Here is a 27,680-nt window from a genome sequence, read left to right on the forward strand (position 1 = left end):
CACAAAAAAGCTAACGATTGTCAATATTTGACACATTTGACATTGACAGCCAACATAACCCAATTTATCTAAATATTTAATATTTGAAGTTAACAACAAGGAAAACAAAATTAAAATTTTCGTTAATATTATTTTCCACTTTTTATGACGCTAATAAAATTAAGAAATTTTAACACTAACAAAACGAAAATCTCACATTAGCAATGTATTGCCCTGGTTTATATTGTGGACGGAATGTTCTAGAAGATGGAAATTTTTCAGACTGTGGGCCCTGTCCAAGAGGTTTCAGAAGAAATGATTCAAATTTTATATGTGAACCTTGTTTAGACAGCCCTAAATTATATGATTGGCTGTACCTAGGCTTTATTGTCCTTACTGTTTTAGTTTTGCATTGGTTCTTCATTGATATGGTTTCAATGAGACAAAGGTTTGTGTTGTTTGCCTTCATGCATATGTTTGTTGATAATAATTATTATTGTAGCCATTACTCTTAATTTTAGTTTCAGCAAAAATGTGTTAACATTGCACATAACAGCTTTAATTGAGGTTTTTGTTTCATGTTTATTGGCTCTATTATCAGTAAATCCAGTTGGAATTTTCAATATTCATAGCTGCAATTGCCAATCATTGGCAGATTGGTATACACTGTTGCACAATCCGCGGCCAAATTATGAAGACAAATTGTATTGTACCCAGGAGGCAGTATATCCCTTGTAAGCATTTTAGAAGTGAAATAGAATTTTTCAGTTTCACTGTCATGAAATATAAGTATGTGGATCATGCAAATTTCTTGATAAAGTCGATATAATAAACAGAATTATGTAAGCTTAGGTTGAAGTTTTATGAATGACCTTATAGATGTAAAATAGCAATGAAATTAATATTTTATTCTTTTTATCTACTGATTTAATGGGCATTTATAACTGCTAAGAAAGTGCTTCTAGAAGTGTGTTCTACTAAAAGTACTGAGCTTCTAGAAATCAAATATAATACAAAAAACTTGATGCTCCTTAAAATCCAATACCAATTCCTATTTGCTTATATTTCATTAATACCAATAACAAATTTGATCAAATTCACATTCTGAGTGACTTAGTTGACCAAGTTATTTTCTTCAAAAATTATTGACTGGACTTGGTTCAGGTAACAATTGGGTAACTACTGGTTGAATTGTTCAGACTCTAGTTAAATTGAGATTTAATGTATAAACCGCTGAAATTATAGTAAGCAAATATTTGTGACCATTTTTTTTATTGGATATTTTGGATAGCCTTGTTTATCAAAAAAAGTGATCAGATTTGAAGTATAAATCTTTAATAATCTTTTTTTATCTTATGTATATAAGTCCTTTCTTTTTCCTTTTTAGATATACTCTTGTTTTTATATTCTATGTTCTTAATTTGAGCACCATGCTATTGCTTCGCCCTTGGGTTTGTAAGAAGTTCCTACCAAAACAAGGCAAAATGTCAATATATGCAGCTATGTATTTTATTCCTGTGTTGGTATTAATTCATGCTATTATAGGAGGACTAATTTGTGAGTACTATATCATCAATGTTGTGTGTAAAATCTGACATTCCTTTAATTTTCCAGATTACTCATTCCCCTATCTAATCGTTGTGGTCTCAGTTATATCCTGCGCAGCCCATTTTGCAGTACGGATGGAGCAAACAATACCGGCACTTATTCGTTCAACTTTAACCCAGCCAAGAAATGTAGTGATTGTGTTAGGCCATTGGTGCATTCACGCTTATGGAATAATTTCGTTAACGGAACTGGTTGATCCGTTGGTTCACAGCTTGTTGCTGATTTTGGTTCCTCTCCCAGCTGTTTTTTACATTCTTACCGCAAGGTAAGTTATAGTTTAGCAATATTTAAGTTTTAATTGTAACTTTGATATAGTCTGTTAGTATTTAATTTTCAGGTTTACAGATCCCAACAAGTTCTATTTATAGCACAAAAGCCGATTCAAACGAAGGGAAAATCCAACTCTGGTTAATTATTATGATTATTATCGGCATCCCCAGCCTCTAGAACCCAGAAGTCCCATATGCCAGTCACGGGCTAGAGATCTCTTAAAGATGTGTGAACTTTTAAATAGAACTGACAGTAGAGGTAGCGGATCGCGCTAGTAAAAGCAAATAAAAGTCACCTTCAGATGCTTTTAAAATAATCGCCGAAAACTTATCTCCTACGTGTATTTAATATGGAAATGTATTTCCGATAAAGTATTTTATGACGTATAATATTTTATCGTTCAAGATATATTGGGTGTTTATCTGTGTGAGTGGCGATTTCACTTACCTAAATGTTACAGTTCAATTTTTATTATTTTTTTGATCATTACTCTTTATCTAGGGTCAGGGATGGCGAAAGCTAACCATGGATTCTTATTATATCAGTTAGGAACTACTAACTAGTAAGAATATCGTTTATTTTAAAATTTCACATAATAAGTGCATTATTTCTAAATTTTGAAAGCATCAGATTCAATAGTTAAATTCTCTCATAGAAATCGTTTGGAAGATACAGGAACTCAAACCGCACCAAAACGGCAAAAAGTGAATTATAGCGCGGTTTAGGAGAAAATGGAAAGATAAAAACGAGAAATCGAATAAACCTTTTTATTTATTTAATGTTTAATTTAACGTTAATACAAATTTAATTTAGTGGTAATTAAAACCCTTAAAGTTTGGTCATATGCGGAACACACAGATAAGCCTAATTTACTCACGCACCAGTCAAACGCAGTTATAGGTTGATCGGACACGACGTTGTTCTGCAACTGCTGTAGTTCCCCCATAACTCCATATGGAATACCCTCCGAGTCATTTTCAACACGTTTGGATGGATAAGAGCTGCAAACATATATGTAATTGATACGTTAAGCAAATTAATTTTACATTTATTTTGATAGAAATGAATTTGATAGATTTTTAATGATATCATCATATTGATGCAGCATTGGCGTGGGTTCGGTAAACGAAGACATACATCCATTGCCCAATTTAGAGTGTTAATTAATTAACAATTTTCGGTATTGGAACTGTTGAACAAGTGTATTAACAATGTGTTATTCTAAATTGTATTTATTTAAATAATTATTACTTTCGTTATTAATTTTCAGCTTTAGAAATATTAGAAACCAGTTCTAAATGAATAATTTGATCTTGCTTATGCGTCATAATTTCATTACTGGAAAATACCATTGCTACATCTTTATTAGCGTAACACTTACTATTTCCACAAACAAAGCGAACCGCTACCGCCAGTGGTCATAAATATGTCTCTGTTTTGAGGCAAATGTCTGGCCTGCCAAATTGTTGACGCATGCGCATTTTCGACAAGATGTGCAAATCCCTTTTTTGGATGTTGCGTTCGCACATCAAAGCAAAATAGTTTTGATTCCAACGTGGTAACAACCATCTTGTTCATTGGAATGTCTTTGCGGTCAAATTGTATACTAACGACCTAAGCGGAATGTTATAATTAATTAGTCGATATGGAATTTCAAAATTGAAATATCAGTGTAATTTAAAAAATAATTAAAATTACTGGATATGCCTGTAAAAGAGTGAAAATCGTTAATTATTCGAACGTTACGTGTCGTGTAGACTATTATAGAAAAAAAACCAGTCCTGATAGACAGTTTGGCCTGTAATGTAATAGAGTTCGTGAAAAAATAAAATTTTAAATTTACTACATATCTACTACTACTATCTATTTACTGCAGTCAGCAGAAGTGACCATGGTGCAACTGTTTGGGATTCGGAGCAAAATTAACGTCAGCGTGGATTTAAATCTATTTGAAGGCGAGGTGTAATTCAGCAAACATCCCGACAGCTGCTCAATTGTGGAATCTGCTGAACTGAGCGTTTCATTTGCAAATTTAATTCATGCCATCGCTACTTTTACTAGGAAAACCAATTTGTATTATATGGCCATCCGGGATTTTTAATAAGTTGGAATACCATTTACATTGTACTTTCGAATTGATTTGTATCTTCAATATACCAGGAATGTTAAGACTCACTCCATTTCTTAAGCATTTTGTCCATCTAACACTCATCGTCTTTAAGTCGAATATCTTAACATCACCGTTATCATATCCGGCAGCGACCACCCTGTCTTCGTTATTATAAGAATCGCCGAATGCCACACACCAACAATCTCTGCCTGCTTGACCTTCTAAAGGAGTAAATTTTGCAACGGGGACATCTTTTTGTCGAATATCCCAAACCATGACACATCCTTAAAATATACACAATAACCAATTCCTTTCTTGCCGTATGATTCATTTTTTTTTAATGATTATATTAGAACTACAAATTCGGTAGTTACGTTCGTAATATTGCTTGAAAATGAACATTTTGGAAAGTCAAAACTAAACAATTGGGGTAATCTGAAATTTAGGTCCAGCTTAGAAAAAAGTAAGGTGATAACGACCCAGAAAAAACGAATGGTCCGAATTGAAAAATAGCAGGCTCAAGTTCACCTAAAAGTGATCTAAAAAATTATCGGTATTTCATGCGTTTTTAGTTTTTTTTTGGCTTAAGTAGTTATATATTTTTCCCAAAATCGGGTATTACCATCTCGAGATCCAGTAACCAATTCGGGGGCACCACAGTTTGCAGTCTGACCCGCCACCCCATCGATAGAATTAATTACGGCTGTATGTACGGTGGTTTTGTAAACTGGCATTAAAGTGTCCTGTAAATCCCTGTAAAAGCAACAATCATAAGTTATATATATTATATCTAAGAATCGTGAATTTTTAAACCTTTATTTTAACGGAAAAATTTAAATGGATAATGCGTATTAGTGGCTAATAACAAGGTTTCAAATTATAACTAAATACTTACCAAACTTGCAACCGTCCTGAGAAGTCCCCTGTGGCTAAATGCCTATTCCTCAAACTAGACGCCTCGAAAGTGCAACATTTAAAGTAATCCTTTTTACGGAACTCGTCAATTTTATCCACCCCCTCCGCGGACAGGGAGTAAATTTCCACAATGCCAGCCCCATTGGATTTTCCACCGACAGAGACAAATTTCGCTGAACAAGGAATCCATTTCACGTCGTGAATTGCATAATCTAATGATTTTTCATTGTGACAAATTATTTGAGGTTTCGCTAAATTCTCCATTTTCTTCACAAATGATAAATTTTAATCTTTTTTTTCCTATAGTTCGAAGGTGCGTTATTGACCAAACAGCGGAAACGGAAAGCTGTTCTTGGGGACATCTATACACAATAAGTTGAAATATAAAACCTATTAAATATAATTTCTACGTTAGAGGGGGAAATTGAAAATTTGCCAGTTGCCAGCATAGGGTTTTCAGTGCCGTAAGACGTTTAGGATTGTGAACGTACGCCGGAGTGGAATTCACAGTTGTCGAGCGCATGCATTCGATAAATAGATTGAGTTATTCACACAGAGATGGATCCAGTGGAGGGATCACCAGGGATTTAAGAGCTCCTTTATTTGATTATTTTTTTGGGAATTGCTTCAAATCATTAATAGAAAAGTCAAAATTAATATCAATTACTTTTTATTCTTTCACATTCTAACATGCTATAAAGTGGTTTTATTATTCGACTTTAAGAACTGAATGTGCTGTAAAAACGAAAAATATTTCAGTTATTAAAAAGATTATCTTCCATGTACTAATCGCGGTGTTGCCACGTTTCAAGTCTCGTAACATAACTTTAATGGTAGCTATACGTTAATTTTGTATCTTTTATCTTTATTTATTTTTAAATCCGAATTTATTTTTGTTTTTGTAATTGCAAAATAATATAAAAAGCCCAATGTGTTTTGAATGTTCATTAGTTTGATAAACTACGTAATAGTAAGTAAATAAGTAGCACAAGGTATGATAAAATTCACGTTATTATTGCATACCAGAAGTCTTGGAATAGTATGGTTGTAAAAGTAAAACTATTGCTATTTGCTCGTGCTAGAGAATTGGCCGGTAAAAGTGTAGATACTTTAATACTCCCGGATGCAATAAGCTGCCATAATCTTTTAGAAATAATCGTAAAACAATATTCTTTACAACAAATAAGAAATAACATTCTAATCTCAGTGAACCAAGATCTGTGCCATATTGAAGACCATCTTTGTCTCAACGAGGGTGACGAGGTTGCAATAATTCCTCCTCTCAGTGGAGGATAGTTCCTCAATCATCATGAGCAACTTCTTAGCTTTTAAAACTGACAAACTGAATATTCAGGATGTTACTAACTTGGTTACTTCAACTTCTTGTGGGGCTATATCAGTTTTCATTGGAACCACTAGGGATAAATTTGAAGGAAAGACTGTAGTTAATCTCGAATATGAAGCTTATGAATCAATGGGAATTAAAGCAATGGAAAGGATCTGTACTGAGATTAGAAAAGAATGGCCTGAAGTGGAAAATATTGCCATGTATCATAGGTAGAAGAAACTCTGAAAATTGAAACAAAGGATTGTATTATAACGTCAATTCTGTTTTATTTTTTATTTCAGATTGGGTGAGGTTCCTATTAAAGAAACCAGTGTTGTAATTGCCATCTCCTCCCCTCACAGAGAGGAGGCCTTAAAAGCAACGGAGTTTTGCATAAACCACTTAAAGCAATCTGTTCCTATTTGGAAGAAGGAGGTGTATTCCAATAATGAGGCAACTTGGAAGGAAAATAAAGAATGTCAGTGGTCAAATAATTATGTAGAATTTTAAGTACTTTGTTTCTTAATCATGTTCAGAGTAGAAAATTGGTAGTTTTCTCCCCTTTTTTGCATCAGTTCAAGATTGGCTATCGAATATAATTTATATGATATTAAACATGTTCTCTATCCAATGTAACATACAGTAACAAAAATGTGATAAGATGATTTCGTTATGCATTATAGGGTAGACCTTTAGGAATTGATTATGAAAGAACTATAAAAGCTCAAAGTTTACACCAATGTTAAAGCTACAGGAAACAACATGAGCAAAATAATTTTAAGAAAGCAACATGTCATGGCTTCTTGCCCTTTGCAACTTTCATACTTTGCATTGGAAGAACTATAAATAGAGAAAATTGTTAAACTTTCAAGTTTTCCCTATTTATAGTTCTTCCATAATCCATTGATGCATTTCATAGAGGACCACCCTATTTGGGTAATTGTTGATTTATATTATGCAAATATTATTTTAACATTGTTAATACTTTACATTCTAAAAAATAAAGTATTATTTGGGGTTATTCCATTAAATAGTAGTTTTATTTTAGCTGATAATGAAGTATATCCCCCACGAAGGAAAAAATGCAAGTTCGATATTGTTCAAGAAGTTCAAACAGATTATATTCCACCACATTTAATACAAATCAAAGCCTTAAATTCTGAACTTAATACCAGGATTGAGAAGTTTATGGAAAGAAAAAGAGCTGAAATTAATGCTCATAATGATAGAGAATTTTTTAGATGGTAAGTCAATTATATATTTTGTTATTATTTTGTGAACATAATTATTTATAAAAAAAAGAGATATTTGAAAAAATTTATCACAAAATGAGATTTGATCTTCTAAGGTGTTTTTTAAACTTGACAAAACCAGTTAATATTTTAGCCAAAAGGATCCTGATTATAGTTGCGCAAGAATAGATGCTACTGTACCAAAAAGGAAAGATTCAAAAAGTCATTTACAAGGTACAATGTTATAGGTGATAATATTAAATTTTCATACATATCTATATTTTTTTTTAGTTGAAAGGGTTTTGAATTGCTATCAATACAGAGACCAAAAGGACTGGAACTACATGAAAAAATATATACCTTCTAATGGCATTGAAGAGCGAGTTCACATATTAGAATCGCAATTAAGCTTAGGAAACGCTGCGCCAAAAAGTATCTATCAAAGACTTAAACACTTGGAAGACCGTTTACTCTTGCTAGAAAGTCTGTCTCCTGAATATTTACAATTTTGGGTGTGTAATCTATGATGTTCTTCTATATATTTAATATTGCATAAACTTGGATTTGCAGGAGAAATCGTCCGTGATGTCCAATAAATCATTGAAAAAAAAAATATTTTTACCATCAGAATTAGATGAGCTTATTGCAGAAGTGGAGAAGAAATGTTTAAGTAATAATTAATGTTTGGTATAAGTTTGGAATATTTAATAAATAATTGCAAGCAAATTTTCATTGTCTATTCTTTACAATTCCCATGCGTTGTGACTAAACAAATTTAACTGTTAATTTTAATAATTTTAATGGAACTATCCAGGTTCTCTTTTAGTCGAATACTGAATACAGTTTTAGACATATTTTCTGCAGTGCTACACATAGTTAAATTTGATAGTTTCTTTTTTCAATATTCAAGTATGAAGTCCAGTTGAAGAAACACGTTAAATTTGCTCACAGGTTTTAGTTCTTTTTATCAACATGTTTATTTAAATTTTGTTGTGACTACGAGAGTCTGAAAATCCGTAGATTTTTTTTGGGTGACAGTGTATTAAAATAAATCCGTTTCACGAAATAGGTCATATATCATATGGCAACGATATGAAGCACTTGGCTGTAATGAGTCAGGTATATAATCCCACAAGAACGATCATAGAGTGCGCCACTTGCCCTTTCAGACTGCCCTTCTAAAATAAAGCGTCTTGACTATTGATATTTTCAACTCTTCTCGTCAGCTTTGCGCAGTGGCATTATCGTAACCGATGAGGTTTATCCGAGGTGCGATTATTGCTAGTTGAAAACTTTAACCAATACCCCGCCATGTGCACGTGAAAGACCGTGCGCTAAGGCAATTTTTGTAAGCCTCCGTTGAGGCTGTTGATATAATTGAATAGTAAACGTCAGGGTTTGAGTCTGGTACAGGACCGCGATTTTCGAACCAGTCCTGGTTTAAGGATTATCGATTTGAGAACAATGGCCAATATGTAGTATTAAGTCCGTCGAGAGGACTTTTGTATGTAAATTGTGGTTGCCTTTTACGTTAAGTTGCTTATCTATTTGAAATTTTTTTGGCAACGGTTAGTAACAATCAATAATTAAAGGTCACACAAAAATGGAACCTTTTGATGAGATCTGATGATTTTTTTTCAGTCGGAGAAGCGTTTTTTGTTAGACATTTGTATAGTTTTATTCTTTAATGTTATGGTTATCTCTATCCCCTGGGGCAATCCATAAATTCCAATGTAGCTGTTAGATGCTCGAAACTGTCAACAAACTTCAATATTCAATTTAGGTTATGTTTACACACAAATCCACGTAAACAAATAATATTAAAGTTTATTAACTTCGAATTTGAACAATGGTATTAAAACGGACCAAAGGATATCAAGATATTGATGGGAATAGTACGGCTCAATCTAGAAATGAGCCTGTGGATCCCGATACTATAATTCCGCAAGAGATTGAAATGGCCTCAGTTGCAGTAGTTCCTGATGGTGAGTACTGGTAGGAACACAAAACCATTGGGATTTAAGTGAAAAGTGGATACTTCCCTCAGAGTGAATAATCATACCGGATCTCTATGATTATTCAATCTGAATGAATGTATGATTATAAAATCTGAAATAATGAAAGACCTCACTTTTTAAAGATTAAAATCAAGACATCATGTAATTTAAAATAAAAACACCAGTATAGGTCTAATAACACCAGCTCAATTCATTTTTAATTTTAATTTTGAGTTGCTTTTATTTCTGTCTTTATCACCTTAAATATGTTTTTCAATCTGCTACATGTTGTAATATTCTTGTAAAAAGGAGTGAAGTAAGTTTCTTAATTGAATTAGTTCTGGACCAAAATGTGTGTTTTCCAAGTAAATAGGGCTTCATATGGTCTAATCGTCATATTGGAAGTCAGGATGTGTCTGACCTCAATGAGAAAATTAAAAGCTCCTTCCAAATTTTACATAATTTGCCATTGTACTTTTTGTAGATACATACACAGTAACTCAGGCAGTCAATGCCCTAGGATTTGGTTGGTTCCAAGTGAAACTCTCACTATGGACTGGCCTGTGTTGGATGGCAGACAGCATGGAAATGACTATTTTATCCATACTTTCGCCAGCATTACACTGCAGCTGGCACCTTACAAGGTGAAAATGAATGAATTTAACCACCATGATGGTATTTCAAATAATTATATTTGTTAGGTATCAGCAAGCTTTAACAACAACTATAGTGTTCCTTGGAATGATGCTTTCCTCAACATTTTGGGGCAATCTAAGTGATAGATATGGAAGAAAGCATGTATGTTTTTGTTGAAAGTTTTATGAAAATGTTATTTTCCATAACTGTTTCAAAAATATCTTAAAATGTGTGACATAAAGAAAAGGCTACATCTCAAAAGACATTTAGCACAGTCAATTACATGTGAAAAGTGTGTTTTACACCTGATATACATAAGACAACATTTTTATGCTTTTAAACATAAATGTTTTTTATTTACAGTATTAGAAAAAGCATACCTTAAAACATGAAGTGATATTGACCTCTGTTATCACTAAATTTCTTTATTCTAGGCACTAAGCTTATGTGCAGTATTATTATTTTATTATGGGTTGCTAAGTTCAATAGCTCCCAGTTTCATGTGGATGCTTCTACTGAGGGGCCTTGTAGGTTTTGCCATCGGATGCACGCCGCAGTCGTAAGTATCTTACATTTAATTCTGAGTTTGATTGTTTTGCTGAATGTCTAGAGTGTTGTTTTTAGTGTTACACTGTATGCTGAATTTTTGCCCACAAAGCAACGTGCAAAATGTGTAGTACTCCTTGACGTAAGTCGATTTCCCTGTAACCAATCAACGTCAAATAGAATAGTTATTTTGCAGTGTTTTTGGGCGTTAGGGGCTTGTTTTGAAGTAGCCTTAGCGTTAATCGTAATGCCCACTTTGGGTTGGCAATGGTTGTTAGCTTTGTCCACAGGCCCATTGTTAGCTTTTGCCATGATTTGTCCAGTAAGTTTGTGTTGTTCCTGCATGAATTATGCTCGGATTTAAATACAAGTCCTGTAAAAAACAAAATTGATTTAGTGGCTTCCAGAATCGGCTAGGTATCATGTTGCCAGCGGGCAGACTGATAAAGCTTTAGAAACTCTAGAAAAAATTGCAAAAGACAATGGTAAACCCATGCTTCTAGGGAGACTGGTGGTGGACGATGTCACCTTGTCTTCACCTCACAGAGGCCGTTTTAAGGACTTATTAGTACCATCTCTGAGGTTAACATCTCTACTTTTATGGTTCATATGGTTAGAACGTTTCTTAAGCTTTTGAGATTTTTTTTTAATGAGTTACTTTAGGTCTTCCTGTGCTTTCTGTTATTACGGTTTGGTTTTGATGACTACTGAGTTATTTGAAACTTCGTCGATTGTGTGCAGAGAAGGAGTAAAACCTGGACAGAGTTTGGATACTTGCGTCGCTGATTGCCGACAGCTCCAAACTACCGATTACATTGATTTATTGTGGACCACTTTAGCTGAATTTCCCGGTATATCACTCTTTAATAGCTGATATCACTCTCTTAAAAATTCCTAATTTAAGGTATTTTTATAACAATATCTATTATCGAGCGATTTGGGAGAAAGAAAACGATGGCTGTTCAATTTATCGCCTACGCCATATGTTGCAGTTTTCTTGTTATTTGCCCGGGAAAGTAAGTATTTCAACATAAAAAAAAAAGTATTTATGTACTGTTTCCATTGTAGGAGGGCCATATTGACCTTAATGCTATTTTTGGCGCGGGGCATTATAGCAGGAGTATTTCAAGCTGCATATGTTTATACCCCTGAAGTATATCCTACATCGCTCAGGTCAGTGGGCGTGGGGTCTTGCAGTGCTATGGCCAGATTGGGAGCTATGGTCACTCCATATGTAGCGCAGGTAAACAGTTGAGTAACTACAAGTTATCTAATAAGTGCGTGATACTTCACTGCACGTTTATTGCCATTGACTAAACGACATCAAACGGAGTTTTGTCAGCAATTGATTTACCGCAATCAATTAAATCATCAAGACATGTACAGTGAAGTGTTACTTTTAGCTCGTAAACGTGGGCGACAAAGCCACATTACCGAATGTTCTTCTAGAAAAAAAACATCTTTTAGGTATTTTTAGTACTTTTTGACTAGTAAATTTGGTAACAACTATGTATTTTTATATGAAAATATTTTCATTTTATACCTAGATTTTGAAGGCACACTGTCATATTTCCAGGTTCTTTTAAAGACATCGATATCTTTTGCTACTTCGATATACGCAGCAGCCGCTCTTTTGGCTGCCATTGCTTGTTTACTGTTACCTATTGAAACCACAGGAAAGGAGTTACCTGAAAACACGGTGGAACAAGCTAGCGCCAATAAGTGAACTACTTGTTAAAGAAAATAAATCCTGTAATGTTTCCGCATGGAATTTTGCAGATATCACTTAATATGTAACAATTTAAATCTGCAAAATGCATGCTAGTTATTAATGATGATTATTCAAAGCCAAAGCCTTCTATTTTTAAATTTTAGGAAAGCACTATTTATTTATTTAATATTATTTATATATTTTGTTATTTAGCAGGCACATAGTTATCATTATTAATCAATGTAGCTTATATCCATGTGTTTACATAACTTAGAATAAGAAAAATAAATGTGGAATGTGATAATTTGGTGCTGGGAAACATTTTTTAAATTTATATTAATTTATTGACTAATGTAGGTAATAAAATTTTCTATTTATTTAAAATATGTTTAGTTTGATATTATTAATGGCCTCCCACCACAGAAAATACTATATGATCGTTTTAAAAATTCATTGTATTGTCCCTATTAATGTAACTGGCCAGGCGCCATTTTACTTTTAACAACTTTAGCATATTCTTCGGCACCAGCCTGATTCACTTCAGCATATCCAGGAATGGTTAATGTGCACCTAGCAAACCAATTGTTCACATTGGCATAAGGTTTAATATTCCAACCAACAGCCTGAAAAAAAAACATTAATTCACAAAGCAATGTTATAATTGATCACTTACCACAAGATTTGCCACTGTTGCCACTAAGGAACAATCTGCAACTGTTAATTTATTTCCTGCAACAAAATTATTCCCTTCAAGAAAAACATCTAAGAATCCTAAGGCTTCCTCTAAAGGCTGTTTCAACTCATCAAGAATTTGATCTTCTCCAAGATATATTATAGGATACTGCAATACAAGAATTAACTGTTTAAAAGAAAGATGCTTAGCTCTAATTTTTTGAGCATGTTTACACAATGTTAATGTTTCGAAATTGCCTTAACTTATTTGAGTGAATTATAATACATTTTTGAAGATTAGTGACTCTTGAGATTAAAGAATGATTCACCTGTCGCAATCTACCTTTTATTAAGGAGGATCACTTTGTTCTACAAGGTATCTTATTTAGGTGGGTCTACCATTGCTATCCTCAGAACAGTTAGAGATTGTCTATATCTACTAAAACTGTCAGATACCTACAAAAATTGCTCTGACTCGAGGATGTAAAGTTCCACAATCGAAATACAATCTCTGATCCACAATAGCTCTTTCCTTTGGATTAGTAGGATAGAAACTTCGGTCTTTGCCATAGACTGTGGCCAAATAAGGCCCAATAGCATGGCTGTCCCAAAGCGTAAAGTCCCCATCTGTGAGTGTAGGTACTGTGTGTTGTGGATTAATCTGTGGCAATGGTTTATGCGTTAGTACTTGCATTGGGTGACATTAAGGGAACTGTAGTTAGAGCACCTTAACAAAGTCCTCCTGGAGTTGGTCCTTTTTAAATAGATTAACTATTTGCACGTCCACGTCAAGGTTTAAGGCTTTTGCAGCCAGCAAAGCTCCTCTGGAAGGAGCACTGGGAGGGAAGTGATAGATAGTTAATCCCATATCTATTATCGGTTTGTATCTTTTGCTGGTGAGATCAATGAGGATCTCTTCTCTCTTAACCGCAATTATGTTTAAATTATTCGAATATTTCCAAATCGAGGTTAGGAGGAAATAAAAGACAGACAAGGAGTGACACAAGTGAGCATCTTTCTCTCTGTGATATGAAGCATGCAGGCTATCAAAACGACGGTAAACTAATTTATTTAAGTTGAAAAATATAAGTTATCAGAATGACAGCTTGACGGCCCTCAGCACATTGTCAGATACAGCTTATACTCATGCAGGATCTATTGAATTTTGGTCACTACGATTGTTAATTATAGTTTGACACTATCTTCTGATCAAATAGGCGAATGCATTAAATATGTTGCCTTCATTCGCAGAGACAATTAAAAAAAAAACACTGCATTACTTGTTAAGCTTTAACGTTAATTTGGCCTCAGTATTGATTGATTGCGACAATAAATTTATATACTACAAGTACCTATATGCATATCATCCTGAAGAAGATAAAGGCGTTCGCGACAATTTTATTCATACGATTTCTTAACAATGTATAATACAACGAATAACAGATTAAAGAGCTTCATTTTACGTACAAAAACAAAATAATTTCGTCAAAAATCTAACAAATAAGACAAACCAATGAATGATATGTGTGAATATAATTTATTTAAAGGAATTGGCTGGGAAGTAAGTCACATTTAAATATATCTGATTGTACTATGAAGCTTTTAGGCAAGTTTTTACTATAACTAAAAATAGGCAAACATTAAATCCCCTTAATCGAATAATACTAAAAAGAAACTATAGAGGAAATTATGGAAAAATGTACGTTTTATTAACAAGGGAAATATGTATAAATGCTGACCGGCAGCGCTTATGCCCATCCAAAAAAAAAACAATAATTACAAGAATCATTATTAATACTATCGCTTGTGTATATACAGTACATACAAATAAAGAAAATGTTAGATAACAAAAAACTATAAGTTCAGCTTAAAATGTAGAATAAGTATTAGTTTCTTTTTGCAAAAGTCCACTTCCCGAAATTCAACCACAACCCAAGTTATTAGTATAAATCGTAAGATACAGGAGGATTAGTAGGTATTTCTTTACCTAGTTGATGGCAAAATTATTCTTTGTTCCACAAATACAGGCCTAAGAATTTAATGTAAGGGAGAATTTTGTTGATTGAATTTACCTGGCTCATATCTTTCAATATTGGCTGGAAATACCAAGGCAAGTAAGCTGGAAATCTATTGAACCCTGTATATTTACCTGTCTAATTTGCAATATTAAAATAATTTAATATTATGGCAATAAATTTTCTACAGTGTCTTTTAACACACCTTACAATAATAATTATTATTAAATCGATCACTTAATAATCTATTCAACGCACGATTAGGTATTTTTAATATTATAAAAAATATGGGAAGTACGAATGTTTGGAGAAGAGTTTTCTCACAACACCAAGTCCAGTGGTGTTCAGGCAAAGAAAACCCCTAAATTAGATCATTACCTCATTAGTGGAATAGATAAAATTTTCATGACTTATATCACAGTTTACTTATTGATCATGAAAATTTAAATCATGACGAGTTGGGGGGACATCAGGTGTGAAAATTTTTAAAGCTAAAGTTTTCACGTGGCGTTCGTTGCATACGCGGTAATGCGCTGTTTCAATGGTTTTACGTAAAACCATTGGTCCTCCCCGCATTTTTTAAACAACTACAAATAATAGTTTTTAATGTATGAATACGCATTTTTTACTATGAGAACTCACTTTCGTTTGCCAGTCTTTTCCACTCTCTTTTCTCTCCTTAGCCTCATCCCTTTGCTTTTGCTCCAACGCCTGTTTGGCGTTAGTGGCTTTATCTATTTCGTTAAACTTTAATCCGGCAGTTACTTCCTTCCACAGTTTTCTAGATTCGTTGTCATCCTGTTGGCTGATAGGTCTGACTTGTTTCTTCACTATGTTCAGTGCGTTTACGTCAATAAATAATTCGGGTTCAAGCTAAAATAGATTAGAAATTTCTAAGCCAATACTTCCTCCGAAATTTCAATTACTGAAAATTCAAATCTTAATTGTCGTATCTTTCTATTTTTCTTAGGAAGAATCTGAGGTCAACTTGGGACCAGATTTGTGTGAAGCTTACTATCACTTCTGATAATATTGATTTGCATTCTACATGTAGTACTCGATGATATTAAAACTATGTCCTTACTTTATCAACCCATTTGGCTTCCATAACACCATTCCATTCACCGCTAATATTCAAAAACGGCTTTTTTTCGTCGGGCCCATACACATCAGCCGTAACCTTATGTTTCTTGTTTCCGTAAAAGGGCTTCGTAAGAAACTCTATATCACAATGATAACCTGTTTGTGGGGAATGTATAGTCACAGTTCCGCCTAATTCGATCCAAGGCGTCGTCAGGATCGACCTTCCGTACCCGTTGGGAAATGTTACCACGTATTCTTCGTTGTAGTCAAGCACCTCAAGGGATTTTAAAGGTAAATATTAAGAAACTTGTAGTAAATTTTACTTACAGAAACGGTCCCTTGACCTATGTTGTAAACACAAACGGAAAGACCGAGGAACTTAGACTTTGTATATACATGAGCATTGAAACTTATCCGCTTTTTCACGCATTCGGCATAAAATGCAGATACTGAAAGAATGATAGGATAAAGATCAGTAGAAAATGTGTCAAAAACAGGAGGTAGAGTTCAAAATAAATATTTCTGTAGGCAATAATCACTTACTAGGAGGGTGATGCGATACTTGTTCCGCAACAAAAGTCAATTGGTTTCGTTTGCACCAAGGTACCGGACCGTCCGAAACAGTTTCGGTCCCATTCAGAGCAACACCATCATCGGCAACATCCCAATGGCACCGGAATATTTCCCCCAAAATGGGGTTGTACGGTTTCTTGGCTACGGAACTTTTACGGCCAGCATGATAGGATGATAAGTACCATTTGACTACCTGCACCATTCGATCTCTTGGGTCTTTCAAATCAGGGACACTAAAACGAAAAACTTATGGAAAGGCAGGAAATGTAATTTGTATTTCAAATGCAATTGTCTTGGGGTATTTGGAAAGCAGTCCAGACACTGGTCTTCATTAATATGTGCTCTAAATGATCATATCTCTTACTTACCATGTGAATAAATCTGGATGTGCGAAATAATCTGCGTACATTTCCAAGAGAGACCGTCTCTCTAAAATAAATGTCGGCAGTACTACTTTAGTTAGGTCCATCCCAATTTTCACTTGGGAGAGAAGGTGTCTAATGACAGATCCATGGCTCTCCATTTCTACATCAAGCTCGTCCTCATCTTCGTATAATGCTTAAAAAAAAAAATAAATAAATCAAATCTTAAATATAAAGTTGCAAACCGAACCGCTTCACATTCAAAGATTTAAATTCACTGAAAAATTCTCACCATCATAATCAAGATTTTCCTGATTTCCACTCCTCGACGAATTATCGCTGCCTTTCCGGACGGACGGTGTTCTTTGGGCTGTATTGACCATTGCGGGCGGGTTAGGCTTGGACAATTGCGTTTGACCTTCATTATCGAAAGACCGCAAACTGCTACGAAAGAAATTGACAGGGAAAGCATTAATCAACCTGAATCATGCAATAGGTTATTCACGTTAAAATTCCTGGAACAAAACTTTATTTAAAAAGCGACATATTGTAAGAAATAATAACAGGAATCGAATAATAATGGATTATTTTGAGAACTACTAATGTTGTTAAAGCCCAAATTATTAAACGATGGACAAATTTGCCAGGCATTTATCAAGCAGATGGAGTTATGCATATATTTCGCAATTATTCTCCCGGCAATTTTACTTGCACATTATTTTCGACCTAGGTGGAAATCAATAAATTTAAATTGTAGGTAGTCTCGAATAAACAAACTGAAAGGAAATTTGAAAGCTCAGTTACCTTCGACGTCGAAACGTCAGCTTGCTATTCAAAAGGCGCATCATATTGCTTTCGTCATGAGTAACGGCACTTTCATTAACGAAGATTGATTGGATTCACTATTATTGATCAAAACTAACTTTTTATTGCAAATATTTGTATAGGCGGATGAAGGCTTATGTGACTTTACGAGGCAGTATACAAGTTATATAAGCGCTGGAATTTCTATTAAAATTTAATACTTCTAGCGATGGAATTGGAAACGGTAATCGTGGTGGCCTGGTGACATAATGCATGAGGCGTAATAATTTTAAGTATTCTGATACCAACTTAGTTTGATATAACATTACGGCGAATAATTGAGGAAGCACATGCTTGGTCAATGTAGTTAAAATCTGGTCAAAATGGTGGATAATACCTGCTAGTCACGAATATTAATAAGATGAAATCTCACGTTAAATATTAATGTAAGCACCAACAAATTTGCCACAAAAGTCTTATTTCAATACCACCACTAAAAACCAGTTATAATATATGATTAAAACAACGATAAGACGAGAGTGTTTTTGCTTTTACCCGCAATGCTCGAAAGCAATTACGGTTTTTTTCTCTGCAATCGACACTGTGCGTTAGTGATTGAGCGATTTATCAAATCATATGCCTGGCTTTTTTGGGGTTAGGGCGACGCATTACGTCGCGACGCCTGCTGGAGAGCTGGGGGTGACGGCGCATTGCACCCGGTCAGAGGTCAGGGGCGGATCTCCCGTTGGGACTAATTATTTCCTCTGTTTGTTTTTTCTATGCTTTTTTGAGTTGGTACGGAACAATAGTTTCAAAAAAATTGTCTAATTAAAGATAAGATCAATTTTCTGAGAGAAATTAGTTGAATTGAGCTTGAGATTTTCCACAAGAGAATAATTCAGCTAGAACTAGCTATTTCTTCACGTTTCACCATATTTAACCTTGTGCGTTTCTCAGATCTGTATAACAATATGGGTCAAAAGGTATGTATAAAATGAATTATTTCCTAACAGTTTATAAGCCGATGCAAAGCGAGTTGCAATAACTCTGTAAGTTTTCGAGATACAACGGTGCTTTCTTACTTTAATTTTCGTTTCTGGAGTTCTTAATTTAAACATTTGATATTTTAAGGATTAATATGAGGTCCAAACTAATCGATAAGAAGCAGTTTATTTTGTTAGATTCTTGACGTGTCTGGACATTGTGAAGCATTTTGATCGCCAGAAATCGTATTCATTTCTGGAGTTCACAATAAAAAATTTCTTGAGTGAAAGTGAACTACTAAAATGAAAGACTTACGTGGGTGATGGTATTTGGCTCCCAGCGAATGGGTCGTCGTTGGCGTCGAAAAAGTCTTCTTCTCCTTCCGAACTTGAGTATGACATATCAGGTACTATTAAGGCGGTTGCCGTAGCTAAAAATAAAGAGAGAAACCTTTCTAGAAAGGTGTCACAGACTTTTCAAGATAACAATTAAAAATGATATCGTTTGTATACTGTTAAATGATGTAATAAGTACTTTGTAATAGAGAATTCATGAATTTAAGTGCAAAAGTGCAGAATTTTCATCATCTTTCCAACCATTTGCAGTTCTAATAGTAACAGTAAGAAAAAATAGAGATAATTTTTCAATTTATGATAAAAAGTCATATCTGGATAGGTATGAATGACTAGATTGGAACTCCAGTCTAGTTTTAATAGCAGAATACGATTTGTAAAGATTAAAATACCTTATTTTGTCAAGTGTTTTTTTATTATTTTTATTTTCTTTGACTTTTTAGCAACTTAATTCTGCCGCCCTTGCATTGTGCAAACAATATTATTTATTAATTGTTAGAACTAAATTATAAAACACTTCTCTTTGACAAATTTGCATTGAATGAGGCAAATTAAATAGACTAAAGATCATTTTATTGTACTATGATTGCTTTATTGTTGACAATAATTTCAGTGTTAATATTAGAATTTAATTTAATCGACGACATTGCACTTTGGAAAGTAGTTTTATATAACTATAAAAAAAAACATAAATCCACTCACACAAAGTTCTAAGAGCTCTTCGGCCATTTTCGATGCATTCCGACCCAAGTTCTATACCCTGTTGAATAACTGCTTGTACTGGAATCGCATCTAAAATCAAATATTACAACGTAAGCTGGAAATGAAATCGCTGACTCCTCTTAGCAAAGCTAACGCCTCACAGTCTGTTGAATGCCAAAAACTATAGTTGACAACAATTACTGTAATGAATTACTCCTTCGATGTGATCACCAAGTACTGATAAAAACAATAATATTTTCCGTAACAAAATACGCAGAGCGATCTTCAGAATTCAACAAATGTACTTTAATAGTAATATTTAAGCTGACGTACGCTTTAACGTAGTTTCCCAGTGAGTAGCGCGTATGGACCAAAACAAAAGCTAATTAAAGCAATAACAAAATTAACCTCCTTATTAAAGACAATTTAAAGAAGTACGTTTTTGTTGATGTAATTCATGTGGATTACGCGGTAAAACGATATAAATTTGAAAATGCTGGCATTTGTGGGGAAGAAATAAAATCTTTTTGAGTGGGATTTTAATATAACATAAGATAAAGAATTTGAAAATAAATCAGGATGTTGTAGCAGGTAATTATTTAAAAAAAAGTATTAGGCGGGGAACGTTATATATAAGGCGCTTATTAGGCCATTTAGCACTTACCGTTACACATCTGACGTTGATAACATTATCGTTAAACAATTAATATATTCAAGACATGCAGCTGACATATTAACGCCTACTTCAGATTTTTTCTAGTCGAAACTGTATATAACATATACAGGTATTCTGGTTTTCCACCTCTCTGCAATTTATATTTTTAAATCAAACTTACCATCATGAATGGACGTGACACTGCTGGACGTTCCAGGTCTCGGATTGTATACACCATTAACTGGATGAGCTGTATTCTTAAAAACAAATGCATTAATAATAATGTTGACTTTAAAAGCAGGAGGAGATGGGTAACTTGTAGGTTGCTGTAATCATTTTACCCCATCATGAGTTTACTTTCATTCTCGAATTATTGTCAAAAATTATGTGATATACCTGTACGATAAATTAAATCTGAACATGAACACTTGTCAAGCTTATTGGTACGAGTACCTAGAAGTCTGAGTTTTCTATAAATACTGAGCTTCATAGATTTTCAAAGCCTAATAATTTTCATATATCATATGACATACCTCTTTTTTGGATTTTAAAAATAGTTACTATCAAGGGAACTATTTCTATGCCTATGGATTAATAGATCACATACCAAAGTACGTAAAAAGCTTGGAAAATAAAGCTTAAATTAACAAACCTTTAATATTACTCTAAAAAATAGGCATCTTTCCATACCTACAACTAAAAATACATATCATAGTAAGTTTCAAAGATTTCATATATAACCATTGCCCTGCCAGGAATGTAAAAAAAATTACTGAAACAAAGCACATTTCCGTAAATAATAAAACTCATTCATTGTGTCGATATCAAAGTCACCGATATGATGATTAGATAACAGTAAGTGTATTTATAGTTTTTTTCCATGTGAAGATCCATAAAATATTGTCCACACAATTTGAGAAAAACCCGCTAATTTATGAGACAATTTTTACAACACTGAGAAAAAGAAACGAACTTAAATTTAGATATAATACTAAAATACTAATAAATAATACTATAATACTAAAAGTACATACCTTGGCTATTTGAAGCAGCACTATAGAATGTTTTATATTATCCAACATCACCTAAAAAATATACATATAAAATATATCTAATTTTCTTATTTATTTATTTATTTTTTTTGATAAGAAAATCACTCACATTTGCATGCTCTAAAATAATCTGACACTTCACCTTCTCTTCCGGTTCGGTTAAAATTTCTATCCTATCTTCTACTTTCTGCAAGAAAATATTACCATTGAGGATTTAAATTGGTGCTGAAAAAGACATTACCTTAGTTTCTTCAATCATAAGCTGTAGATACGCGTCAGCCTCCGAAACTTTGTTGTCAAAGTCTTTTATAGTCGGAGACACGTGGTACGTGTCGTATCTTGTCTGAAACAAGAAAGTTATATGTCTAGATGAAACAGAGGCTAAAGGAAGGCCGAATCATTAGGCCGTGACATGAAAACGGCACCTACTCACCCTACTAGCGTGCCTAATAATGGTGTCTTCCAAAGCATGCACCCATTTGTGGCGCTCCTCGGCGTCCCTGGCTTGGAAGTGGAAGGTTTTGTGATCTACAGTGATGGTAAAGGTGCTGTCATCTTCGTCATCAATGCCTATGACTGCCCCTTTTAATCTGACACAGCCTCGTCTAACACCGCGCATCATTTTCTCTTTTGACTGGAAAAAATTTTATCGATATAAAAAAAAGGACTTGGTGGAGGTGTAAAGTGGATTTTTTTTTGTAGTTTTCTCTACGTGGACGTTTCAATAAGAATTCAATAATTTATAAAAGAACTCACAACTATGAACCAGATAGGCATCCACGTTCGAACCGCTATGAATGGATAGTGCGAGACACGCTACCCACTCAGTTTATATTGTTTCCTTGCAAAAAAGTAACCAGCAATCTTTCTAACGGTAGCTAAGGTTTATTGGCCTCGATCAATAATACACGTGCCAAAACATTATAAAAAATTTAAAAAATGTTTAATTCAAGTGATAAAAGGAGGAACGAGTCATTTATGAGACGGGCGACGCTAGTCAAAGTACCTAAAAAAAGGATTTCTGCCCGGATCCTTATAAAAAAACATAATAAAAACAACGCTAGAGCACATTGATGGTGTTGCCACATCGACTTGGGTCTTATGTGCCTATTTGTAAACTTGACTCATTGTTGAGCACGTTTTAGAATTATTTCTCAAAATATAATGAGTAAAAGGGCCACACGATGGAAAGAATTCAAATATGGAATAAAGTAGAAAAATGTTTGTCGATGCGAGTTTTGATTTAAAAAAAAAATCATCTTTCTTTGAATGGATTCCAGTGGTAGGATAAGGCATTTTTTCGTTCAAACCACTTCTCTATTGTGTGTATTCAAATTGTGGCCAAAAAAAGGTTTGTTTCCAATACCCTTAAAGGAATTCATATGTTATTATTATATAAGTTTTATACGTTTGAAGCGAATAATTTATGATTATCTGTATAATAATAACGTTTGACGTGCGACAAAACAACTGTACATTATTTTGCATAATAAAAACCAGAGTGTACCGTCTTGTTTAATGATCATGAATAACACTTAGTTACCTATACATGGTTGTGCATGAGGCGAACCTCACACGCACAAAAAGCACTAATGGAAAGAAAATGCCACACAGTTACTGGAAAATTGAAGAAGACACAAGGGAAATATACTGGAAATTACAGGAGAAGAAATAAAGAAGGCATTAAGGGATACGAAGATTAAGGAACTATTTAACGTTGTTCCGAGCAAGACTAAGCCCTTAAATCCAGGAAAAAAAAGAAGCCTTGAATCGTTTCACTTTTTTACCTCACGATTTTTTAAGTGAGGCACTTTGTAATTCAGCGGAAAAAACCTTCCAAGGGAATTGTTTAAGGAAAAATCCAGACAAATTGTTTTATTTATTTATTACTCTCATGGTGACGCCACACCAACAGATATGTGAACTCAAATTGAACTCTTTACTATGAATTATCATACAGCATATTAATACCATTTTTTTTATGTAATTCATGCAGCACATACCAACGCTCAATGGAAATTTGCATATTGATCCTCAATAAATTAGAATTGACACTTTATACCGATTTAGTAGTGTGTGGCTGCTTATGAAAATTTACAAAATTCTTTGGCCCCAGGTAGGAACGTAAAATAGCTTCCAGCAGTTCACTCAGTACGTTTTTGCGAGTATTTCGGTATTACTGTTTAAATGTTAGGAATGGACAATTTTACTATTGATCACATGATGGAAAATGGAGGTACGTACGATAACACATTTCTTTATCTCACTACATTGTTTTTGTATTTTAATCTAGATAAGAGAGTGTCTGGTTGGCTGCTGATGTCAAGCCCATGGCCCACAGTGTACATAATTCTCATTTACTTCGCCTTAATTTATGGATTTCTGCCTGCCTATATGAAAAACCGAAAACCGTACAAACTCAAAACTATAATTAGAATTTATAATATTTATCAAATAGTAATGTGTATCTACATCTTGCAATGGACGATACAAGCTGGATGGATACAGGGTTTATACAGCTTCAGCTGTGAGCCTATGAGTTTTTCTTCTAATCCCGAATCCCTGTCTCTACTCAAATGCTTTCACTGGGTTTATTTTTTGAAAATGTCAGAGCTAATTGAGACGATATTTTTCAATCTCCGCAAGAAGGCAAACCAAATCTCCACCCTACATGTCTACCACCATTCATCTACTTTCGCAATGTCTTGGATTGCTTGTAAATATGTCGGAGGTAATTATCACGTTAGTTAATGACAAGTCGTAACCAAATAACAATAAATACTGATATTTTAGGTGCCGCCGCGTCAGTCCCATTAATGTTAAATAGTTTTATTCACATTCTAATGTACACATATTACTTCTTATCCTCGTTGGGACCAAAATGGCAAAAGAAGCTTGCTCCGTGGAAACCAAAGTTAACCATAGCTCAAATGGTAAGAAACATGGCACTCAATGAGGTTTTGTAGTGTAACGTTAATTTTAATTTAGATACAATTCACTATTATACTAATCCATGCTTTACTGAATTTGCAACCAGGATGCCGGAGTCCAAGATTATTTATTGCTGCATTCATTCCGAATGTTATACTCGTATATAAAATGTTTTACGACTTTTATAAAGCCAACTATATCAAACAAAGGTAACATAATAATAATAATTGTTATTAAGATAGTGTGCGAATAAAGCTATTTTGATTTTAAGTTAAGTGAGATTATTAAATTCGTAGATAATAGGATTTGAAACGTGGCTAAAAATTTTCAGAGGATGTAAAGCATCGAAATAAATGAGATGATTCAATAAAAGCGAACTTTAAATTTCTGAAATTTTTCTGTATAACGCGATAGTTGTAAAATATGCAATTTTAGATATGTTTCTGTGGTAATTAAGCGCCAACTTATCAAGATTTTAAGTCTTGTGAAGGTTTAAGAAAACACCAAATGTATTTTAAATGACCTTTCTTTCCAAAAACAGGTATGGACATGTAAAGTACTGTTTTTTCGATAGATTTGTGGGGCCCAGGTAAAGCGGTAATAGATGGATACATTTTTAAAGAGTGATCGCTTTAATATACAAATTTTTATTTAAAAACGTTCTGTTCGCACAGGATCGCAGCTTGGTTATTATAGAATTTAGGTTGCACTTCGGATGTAAGTGTCTGTTTTTAAATATTTTTAAATAAATTCACATCACAAAATAACAAAATTCGGTGGCTCACTAACGTGAGACGCCACGTCCTTCCCGTTAGTCGTTTTTTAATACACGTACAAATTCGCAATTTTGTGTACGGTACCAGTATAGGCAAATAATGACATTTCCGTACCTCTTGTTCTTTACGTCAGCAGTTCAATTATATTTTCATGCACTAACACAATAGAATGACTTGCAAAGTTCCAAACCGGTAGGTAAATTTTAATTTAAGCGAAAAGTTAATTTTACAATTATTCGTGTGTGCGTCCCATTTCTGATGTATACAACTGAATGATCACAATTATATACTACATAGTAATTGGAATAAATTAAGTACAAAATGAGATATTATTTTGAAATTTAAGTTTAAGGCGAAATATGAAAAAATGAATAAAAAGACACTTATTTATTTTTTAACGTAATAATTGTAAAATCGCTTTCTGCAGATGCATAGGTACGACTGCTCGGAATTTTTAGTGTTTGCGCAGCTAAAAATTCCAAATTTAAATTATTTATCACAGGAAATAAGCCTTTTATTTAATTAGTACCAATTTTTCCACTATATATTCTTTAGAAATAAACCGTACCAATAATGAAGTATTTAATTTCTTTTGATGAAAAACAAGGATTTTGGAAGAATGGGAACAATAACCTTTATGACCCTATACATTTTTTTGCAAAATATTCTGTGAATTGCATTAATTAATATTCCTTCAAAAACGTTACGAATGCTGATTTGGTTTGATACAACCCAGAAATACCTCAGCGATCTGTTTCTCAATTTTGCCACAGGCATGGCCAAGGATTTATCACACCCTCTGTATTAATAAAAACAATTTCTTCAAATCTTTGAGAAAAAATAAAGTTAAAATAAAACTAATTTTTTTTCCTTAAATTGAAAAAAGTTCTCACTATGTAATTTAAGTTTAGGGTACATTAATTAAGTACCATACAGAACTACTCAAAAATACTATTATAAAGAAACAAAAGCAGAGGACTAAAGATATTCTACACATATATTTTTAAGAGAAATACAGATTACAAGAAAATCTACTGTTTTGTTCATTACAAATTACATTTAACTATGAAGGCCTTTAAATTAAATGTTAAATACAAAACCTTTGCTTATGGCTGTGTCAATGGAAGAGACAGATCTATGGGCTGAAATTTTTGTCAACTGCTTATTAAAAATAGTATAAGTTACATAATGAAAAATGTAGGATATACAACATTAGACATATGTTAAAGAATGCCTAAATGGAAGTAAATGAAGGGAGTTTGAACATTTTGGTTTTTGACATGATAATGATACCAACAGCTAGATATATCGATAAAAAAATGTTATCAAATAGATTAAAACAAAGACATAATGGTGGATTATTTTATGTCTTGTCAGTTACTACATTCTATACAAAAATTTACTCTAATAATATTGTATTAAAAATTCAAACCTAGATAGATTCACATATAATCACATTTATATCTATTAAGATACCTTATCTACTTAAGTAGATAAATCTACAATAGACAAATATTTAAAAAAAGTAATGAACTAATAAGTACAAAAAACCTTCATTACCTGTAAATTGATATTTTTCAAAGGAATTAGATTGGAAATCAACATTCAAAGATAGTGATTTCTATTGCCTATATAATAAAGGACTTTTCTCCATAAGTTTGTAAAGTAAATTACCAAAAAAAAGCTCTAAATGTTACTTGAATTTGTAGAAATATGAATGTCAAACTAAAACAAATAAAAAAAGGAAGCAAAGACCTTTATACCTCACTTATAGCATTATTTAATTCATAAATGGTGACCTTAGGCATGGCGCTTTATTAAGTAATCAATTACTTCTGAGACAAGAGAAGCATTTATCATTTATATGTTTGGGAAAATAGCTGGAAATCCGTCTTTTGCATTATGCTCTTTAAATGTGATAAGAACTTATCAAAAAGGAGAAAGCTGCTTAGAATTAGCGAGGTGTATCTATAGTATCGAGTCTTTACTCTCATTTTAAGCAGCCTTACACAGGTGAGAAGAAATCAAACAATGTGGGACTTGAAGTTAATTCTCAGTATTTACTTTTAAATCTGAGATGAAAAAAGAGGCCAATTTACTAGAAATACAACACTAAACGCCCTTGTTTGCAGTGCTAATTACATCTCAAACAGAAGCAAGTACTTACTGTGTAGTATGACAGAAGACCGGAATTATCGTCCAGGACGAACCATCGGTACTGCCATCCTTTCATCACATTCGTCCATTTACTCAGGGAACCCTCCATCACTGCCATTTTTCCATTGAAACCATTTAAAACCTAATAAATTAAACACTTTTTGGGTACATGCGAATTCTCGTTTTTGTTATTTGTAAAATGAATGACAACGACAATCAAAATGTCAAAG

At 33.4% G+C, this 27,680-nt stretch overlaps 8 protein-coding genes and 1 non-coding gene across 14 annotated transcripts; 6 read left to right on the forward strand and 3 right to left on the reverse strand.

Annotated features, from left to right (window-relative positions):
- Window positions 1–20: 20 nt before the first annotated feature.
- Window positions 21–2,631, forward strand: LOC136343863 (JNK1/MAPK8-associated membrane protein). 3 transcript variants are annotated; one of them, XM_066290828.1, is made up of 5 exons: window positions 21–427; window positions 501–713; window positions 1,367–1,536; window positions 1,594–1,852; window positions 1,903–2,631. In XM_066290828.1, exons 1-5 carry the CDS (start codon window positions 204–206, stop codon window positions 1,997–1,999), a joined length of 963 nt encoding a protein of 320 aa, XP_066146925.1. In that variant the 5' UTR covers window positions 21–203; the 3' UTR covers window positions 2,000–2,631. The 3 variants fall into 3 exon arrangements, with proteins under 3 accessions (XP_066146925.1, XP_066146928.1, XP_066146926.1); XM_066290831.1 differs by having other exon boundaries at window positions 23–427; window positions 1,911–2,631; XM_066290829.1 differs by having other exon boundaries at window positions 28–427; window positions 1,925–2,631.
- Window positions 2,611–5,577, reverse strand: Wdr92 (WD repeat domain 92). Its single transcript, XM_066290824.1, has 5 exons — window positions 4,863–5,577; window positions 4,590–4,720; window positions 4,034–4,251; window positions 3,239–3,471; window positions 2,611–2,858 (listed from the first exon to the last, which is right to left on the reverse strand). The coding sequence occupies exons 1-5, from the start codon at window positions 5,144–5,146 to the stop codon at window positions 2,651–2,653; spliced, it is 1,074 nt and encodes a 357-aa protein (XP_066146921.1). The 5' UTR covers window positions 5,147–5,577; the 3' UTR covers window positions 2,611–2,650.
- A 346-nt stretch (window positions 5,578–5,923) lies between these two features.
- On the forward strand, window positions 5,924–6,178 carry Mocs2A (Molybdenum cofactor synthesis 2A). Its single transcript, XM_066290847.1, has one exon. The coding sequence runs from the start codon at window positions 5,924–5,926 to the stop codon at window positions 6,176–6,178; it is 255 nt and encodes an 84-aa protein (XP_066146944.1).
- A 13-nt stretch (window positions 6,179–6,191) lies between these two features.
- On the forward strand, window positions 6,192–8,167 carry Mocs2B (Molybdenum cofactor synthesis 2B). Its single transcript, XM_066290825.1, has 6 exons — window positions 6,192–6,439; window positions 6,512–6,687; window positions 7,258–7,453; window positions 7,596–7,675; window positions 7,733–7,953; window positions 8,012–8,167. The coding sequence occupies exons 1-6, from the start codon at window positions 6,192–6,194 to the stop codon at window positions 8,120–8,122; spliced, it is 1,032 nt and encodes a 343-aa protein (XP_066146922.1). The 3' UTR covers window positions 8,123–8,167.
- Window positions 8,168–8,665: 498 nt separating this feature from the next.
- LOC136344296 (U4 spliceosomal RNA) lies at window positions 8,666–8,806 on the forward strand. The gene has a single exon (XR_010732941.1). It is a non-coding gene; the product is annotated as a U4 spliceosomal RNA (small nuclear RNA).
- Window positions 8,807–8,953: 147 nt separating this feature from the next.
- On the forward strand, window positions 8,954–12,715 carry LOC136343874 (synaptic vesicle 2-related protein). 3 transcript variants are annotated; one of them, XM_066290853.1, is made up of 11 exons: window positions 8,965–9,426; window positions 9,923–10,082; window positions 10,140–10,236; window positions 10,509–10,633; window positions 10,699–10,762; window positions 10,817–10,942; window positions 11,018–11,232; window positions 11,284–11,471; window positions 11,525–11,636; window positions 11,689–11,863; window positions 12,197–12,715. In XM_066290853.1, the coding sequence occupies exons 1-11, from the start codon at window positions 9,291–9,293 to the stop codon at window positions 12,344–12,346; spliced, it is 1,548 nt and encodes a 515-aa protein (XP_066146950.1). In that variant the 5' UTR covers window positions 8,965–9,290; the 3' UTR covers window positions 12,347–12,715. The 3 variants fall into 3 exon arrangements, with proteins under 3 accessions (XP_066146949.1, XP_066146948.1, XP_066146950.1); XM_066290852.1 differs by having other exon boundaries at window positions 8,954–9,426; window positions 10,699–10,942; window positions 11,689–11,870; XM_066290851.1 differs by having other exon boundaries at window positions 8,962–9,426; window positions 10,699–10,942.
- A 52-nt stretch (window positions 12,716–12,767) lies between these two features.
- Window positions 12,768–14,223, reverse strand: LOC136343876 (glutathione S-transferase 1-like). Its single transcript, XM_066290855.1, has 4 exons — window positions 13,731–14,223; window positions 13,464–13,664; window positions 13,005–13,172; window positions 12,768–12,954 (listed from the first exon to the last, which is right to left on the reverse strand). Exons 1-4 carry the CDS (start codon window positions 13,869–13,871, stop codon window positions 12,799–12,801), a joined length of 666 nt encoding a protein of 221 aa, XP_066146952.1. The 5' UTR covers window positions 13,872–14,223; the 3' UTR covers window positions 12,768–12,798.
- Window positions 14,224–14,690: 467 nt separating this feature from the next.
- LOC136343873 (oxysterol-binding protein-related protein 9) lies at window positions 14,691–27,661 on the reverse strand. Of its 2 annotated transcripts, XM_066290849.1 has the most exons (15): window positions 27,461–27,661; window positions 22,020–22,220; window positions 21,828–21,929; window positions 21,696–21,773; window positions 21,569–21,619; window positions 20,716–20,791; window positions 19,880–19,969; window positions 19,140–19,254; window positions 17,329–17,480; window positions 17,043–17,232; window positions 16,645–16,907; window positions 16,429–16,550; window positions 16,103–16,375; window positions 15,661–15,891; window positions 14,691–15,605 (listed from the first exon to the last, which is right to left on the reverse strand). In XM_066290849.1, the coding sequence occupies exons 1-15, from the start codon at window positions 27,566–27,568 to the stop codon at window positions 15,519–15,521; spliced, it is 2,139 nt and encodes a 712-aa protein (XP_066146946.1). In that variant the 5' UTR covers window positions 27,569–27,661; the 3' UTR covers window positions 14,691–15,518. The 2 variants fall into 2 exon arrangements, with proteins under 2 accessions (XP_066146946.1, XP_066146947.1); XM_066290850.1 differs by lacking the exons at window positions 19,140–19,254; window positions 19,880–19,969; window positions 20,716–20,791; ... (3 more) ...; window positions 22,020–22,220; window positions 27,461–27,661 and adding an exon at window positions 17,841–19,110.
- LOC136343875 (very long chain fatty acid elongase AAEL008004-like) lies at window positions 23,634–24,901 on the forward strand. The gene is made up of 4 exons (XM_066290854.1): window positions 23,634–23,822; window positions 23,880–24,317; window positions 24,380–24,519; window positions 24,575–24,901. Exons 1-4 carry the CDS (start codon window positions 23,774–23,776, stop codon window positions 24,728–24,730), a joined length of 783 nt encoding a protein of 260 aa, XP_066146951.1. The 5' UTR covers window positions 23,634–23,773; the 3' UTR covers window positions 24,731–24,901.
- Window positions 27,662–27,680: the final 19 nt, after the last annotated feature.

This window comes from Euwallacea fornicatus, chromosome 16, assembly GCF_040115645.1.
Source record: "Euwallacea fornicatus isolate EFF26 chromosome 16, ASM4011564v1, whole genome shotgun sequence".
NCBI classification, from domain to species: domain Eukaryota; kingdom Metazoa; phylum Arthropoda; class Insecta; order Coleoptera; family Curculionidae; genus Euwallacea; species Euwallacea fornicatus.

What these genes read in the sequence shown, in the direction of transcription:
- LOC136343873 (XM_066290849.1), bottom strand. Translation starts at nt 27,568, where the DNA reads ATGGCAGTGATGGAGGGTTCCCTGAGTAAATGGACGAATGTGATGAAA. An exon ending in AAGAGCTCTTAGAACTTTGT is followed by an intron (nt 19,255 to 19,879) that starts GTGAGTGGATTT and finishes CTTTATTTTTAG; the next exon opens with CTACGGCAACCGCCTTAATA. An exon ending in AAGCCAAATGGGTTGATAAA is followed by an intron (nt 15,892 to 16,102) that starts GTAAGGACATAG and finishes AATCTATTTTAG; the next exon opens with CTTGAACCCGAATTATTTAT.
- LOC136343875 (XM_066290854.1), top strand. Translation starts at nt 23,774, where the DNA reads ATGTTAGGAATGGACAATTTTACTATTGATCACATGATGGAAAATGGA. An exon ending in TCACATGATGGAAAATGGAG is followed by an intron (nt 23,823 to 23,879) that starts GTACGTACGATA and finishes ATTTTAATCTAG; the next exon opens with ATAAGAGAGTGTCTGGTTGG. An exon ending in TGCTTGTAAATATGTCGGAG is followed by an intron (nt 24,318 to 24,379) that starts GTAATTATCACG and finishes CTGATATTTTAG; the next exon opens with GTGCCGCCGCGTCAGTCCCA.
- Mocs2B (XM_066290825.1), top strand. Translation starts at nt 6,192, where the DNA reads ATGAGCAACTTCTTAGCTTTTAAAACTGACAAACTGAATATTCAGGAT. An exon ending in GATAGAGAATTTTTTAGATG is followed by an intron (nt 7,454 to 7,595) that starts GTAAGTCAATTA and finishes TTAATATTTTAG; the next exon opens with CCAAAAGGATCCTGATTATA. An exon ending in TTCAAAAAGTCATTTACAAG is followed by an intron (nt 7,676 to 7,732) that starts GTACAATGTTAT and finishes ATTTTTTTTTAG; the next exon opens with TTGAAAGGGTTTTGAATTGC.
- LOC136343863 (XM_066290828.1), top strand. Translation starts at nt 204, where the DNA reads ATGTATTGCCCTGGTTTATATTGTGGACGGAATGTTCTAGAAGATGGA. An exon ending in CAGGAGGCAGTATATCCCTT is followed by an intron (nt 714 to 1,366) that starts GTAAGCATTTTA and finishes TTTCCTTTTTAG; the next exon opens with ATATACTCTTGTTTTTATAT. An exon ending in TTTTACATTCTTACCGCAAG is followed by an intron (nt 1,853 to 1,902) that starts GTAAGTTATAGT and finishes ACTTTGATATAG; the next exon opens with TCTGTTAGTATTTAATTTTC.
- Mocs2A (XM_066290847.1), top strand. Translation starts at nt 5,924, where the DNA reads ATGGTTGTAAAAGTAAAACTATTGCTATTTGCTCGTGCTAGAGAATTG.
- Wdr92 (XM_066290824.1), bottom strand. Translation starts at nt 5,146, where the DNA reads ATGGAGAATTTAGCGAAACCTCAAATAATTTGTCACAATGAAAAATCA. An exon ending in TCAGGACGGTTGCAAGTTTG is followed by an intron (nt 4,721 to 4,862) that starts GTAAGTATTTAG and finishes TTGCTTTTACAG; the next exon opens with GGATTTACAGGACACTTTAA. An exon ending in CAAAATGCTTAAGAAATGGA is followed by an intron (nt 3,472 to 4,033) that starts GTGAGTCTTAAC and finishes CATTCCGCTTAG; the next exon opens with GTCGTTAGTATACAATTTGA.
- LOC136343876 (XM_066290855.1), bottom strand. Translation starts at nt 13,871, where the DNA reads ATGGGATTAACTATCTATCACTTCCCTCCCAGTGCTCCTTCCAGAGGA. An exon ending in TCCAGGAGGACTTTGTTAAG is followed by an intron (nt 13,665 to 13,730) that starts GTGCTCTAACTA and finishes CCATTGCCACAG; the next exon opens with ATTAATCCACAACACACAGT. An exon ending in CTCGAGTCAGAGCAATTTTT is followed by an intron (nt 13,173 to 13,463) that starts GTAGGTATCTGA and finishes CTTGTATTGCAG; the next exon opens with TATCCTATAATATATCTTGG.
- LOC136343874 (XM_066290851.1), top strand. Translation starts at nt 9,291, where the DNA reads ATGGTATTAAAACGGACCAAAGGATATCAAGATATTGATGGGAATAGT. An exon ending in TGCAGCTGGCACCTTACAAG is followed by an intron (nt 10,083 to 10,139) that starts GTGAAAATGAAT and finishes TATATTTGTTAG; the next exon opens with GTATCAGCAAGCTTTAACAA. An exon ending in TCACTCCATATGTAGCGCAG is followed by an intron (nt 11,864 to 12,196) that starts GTAAACAGTTGA and finishes TCATATTTCCAG; the next exon opens with GTTCTTTTAAAGACATCGAT.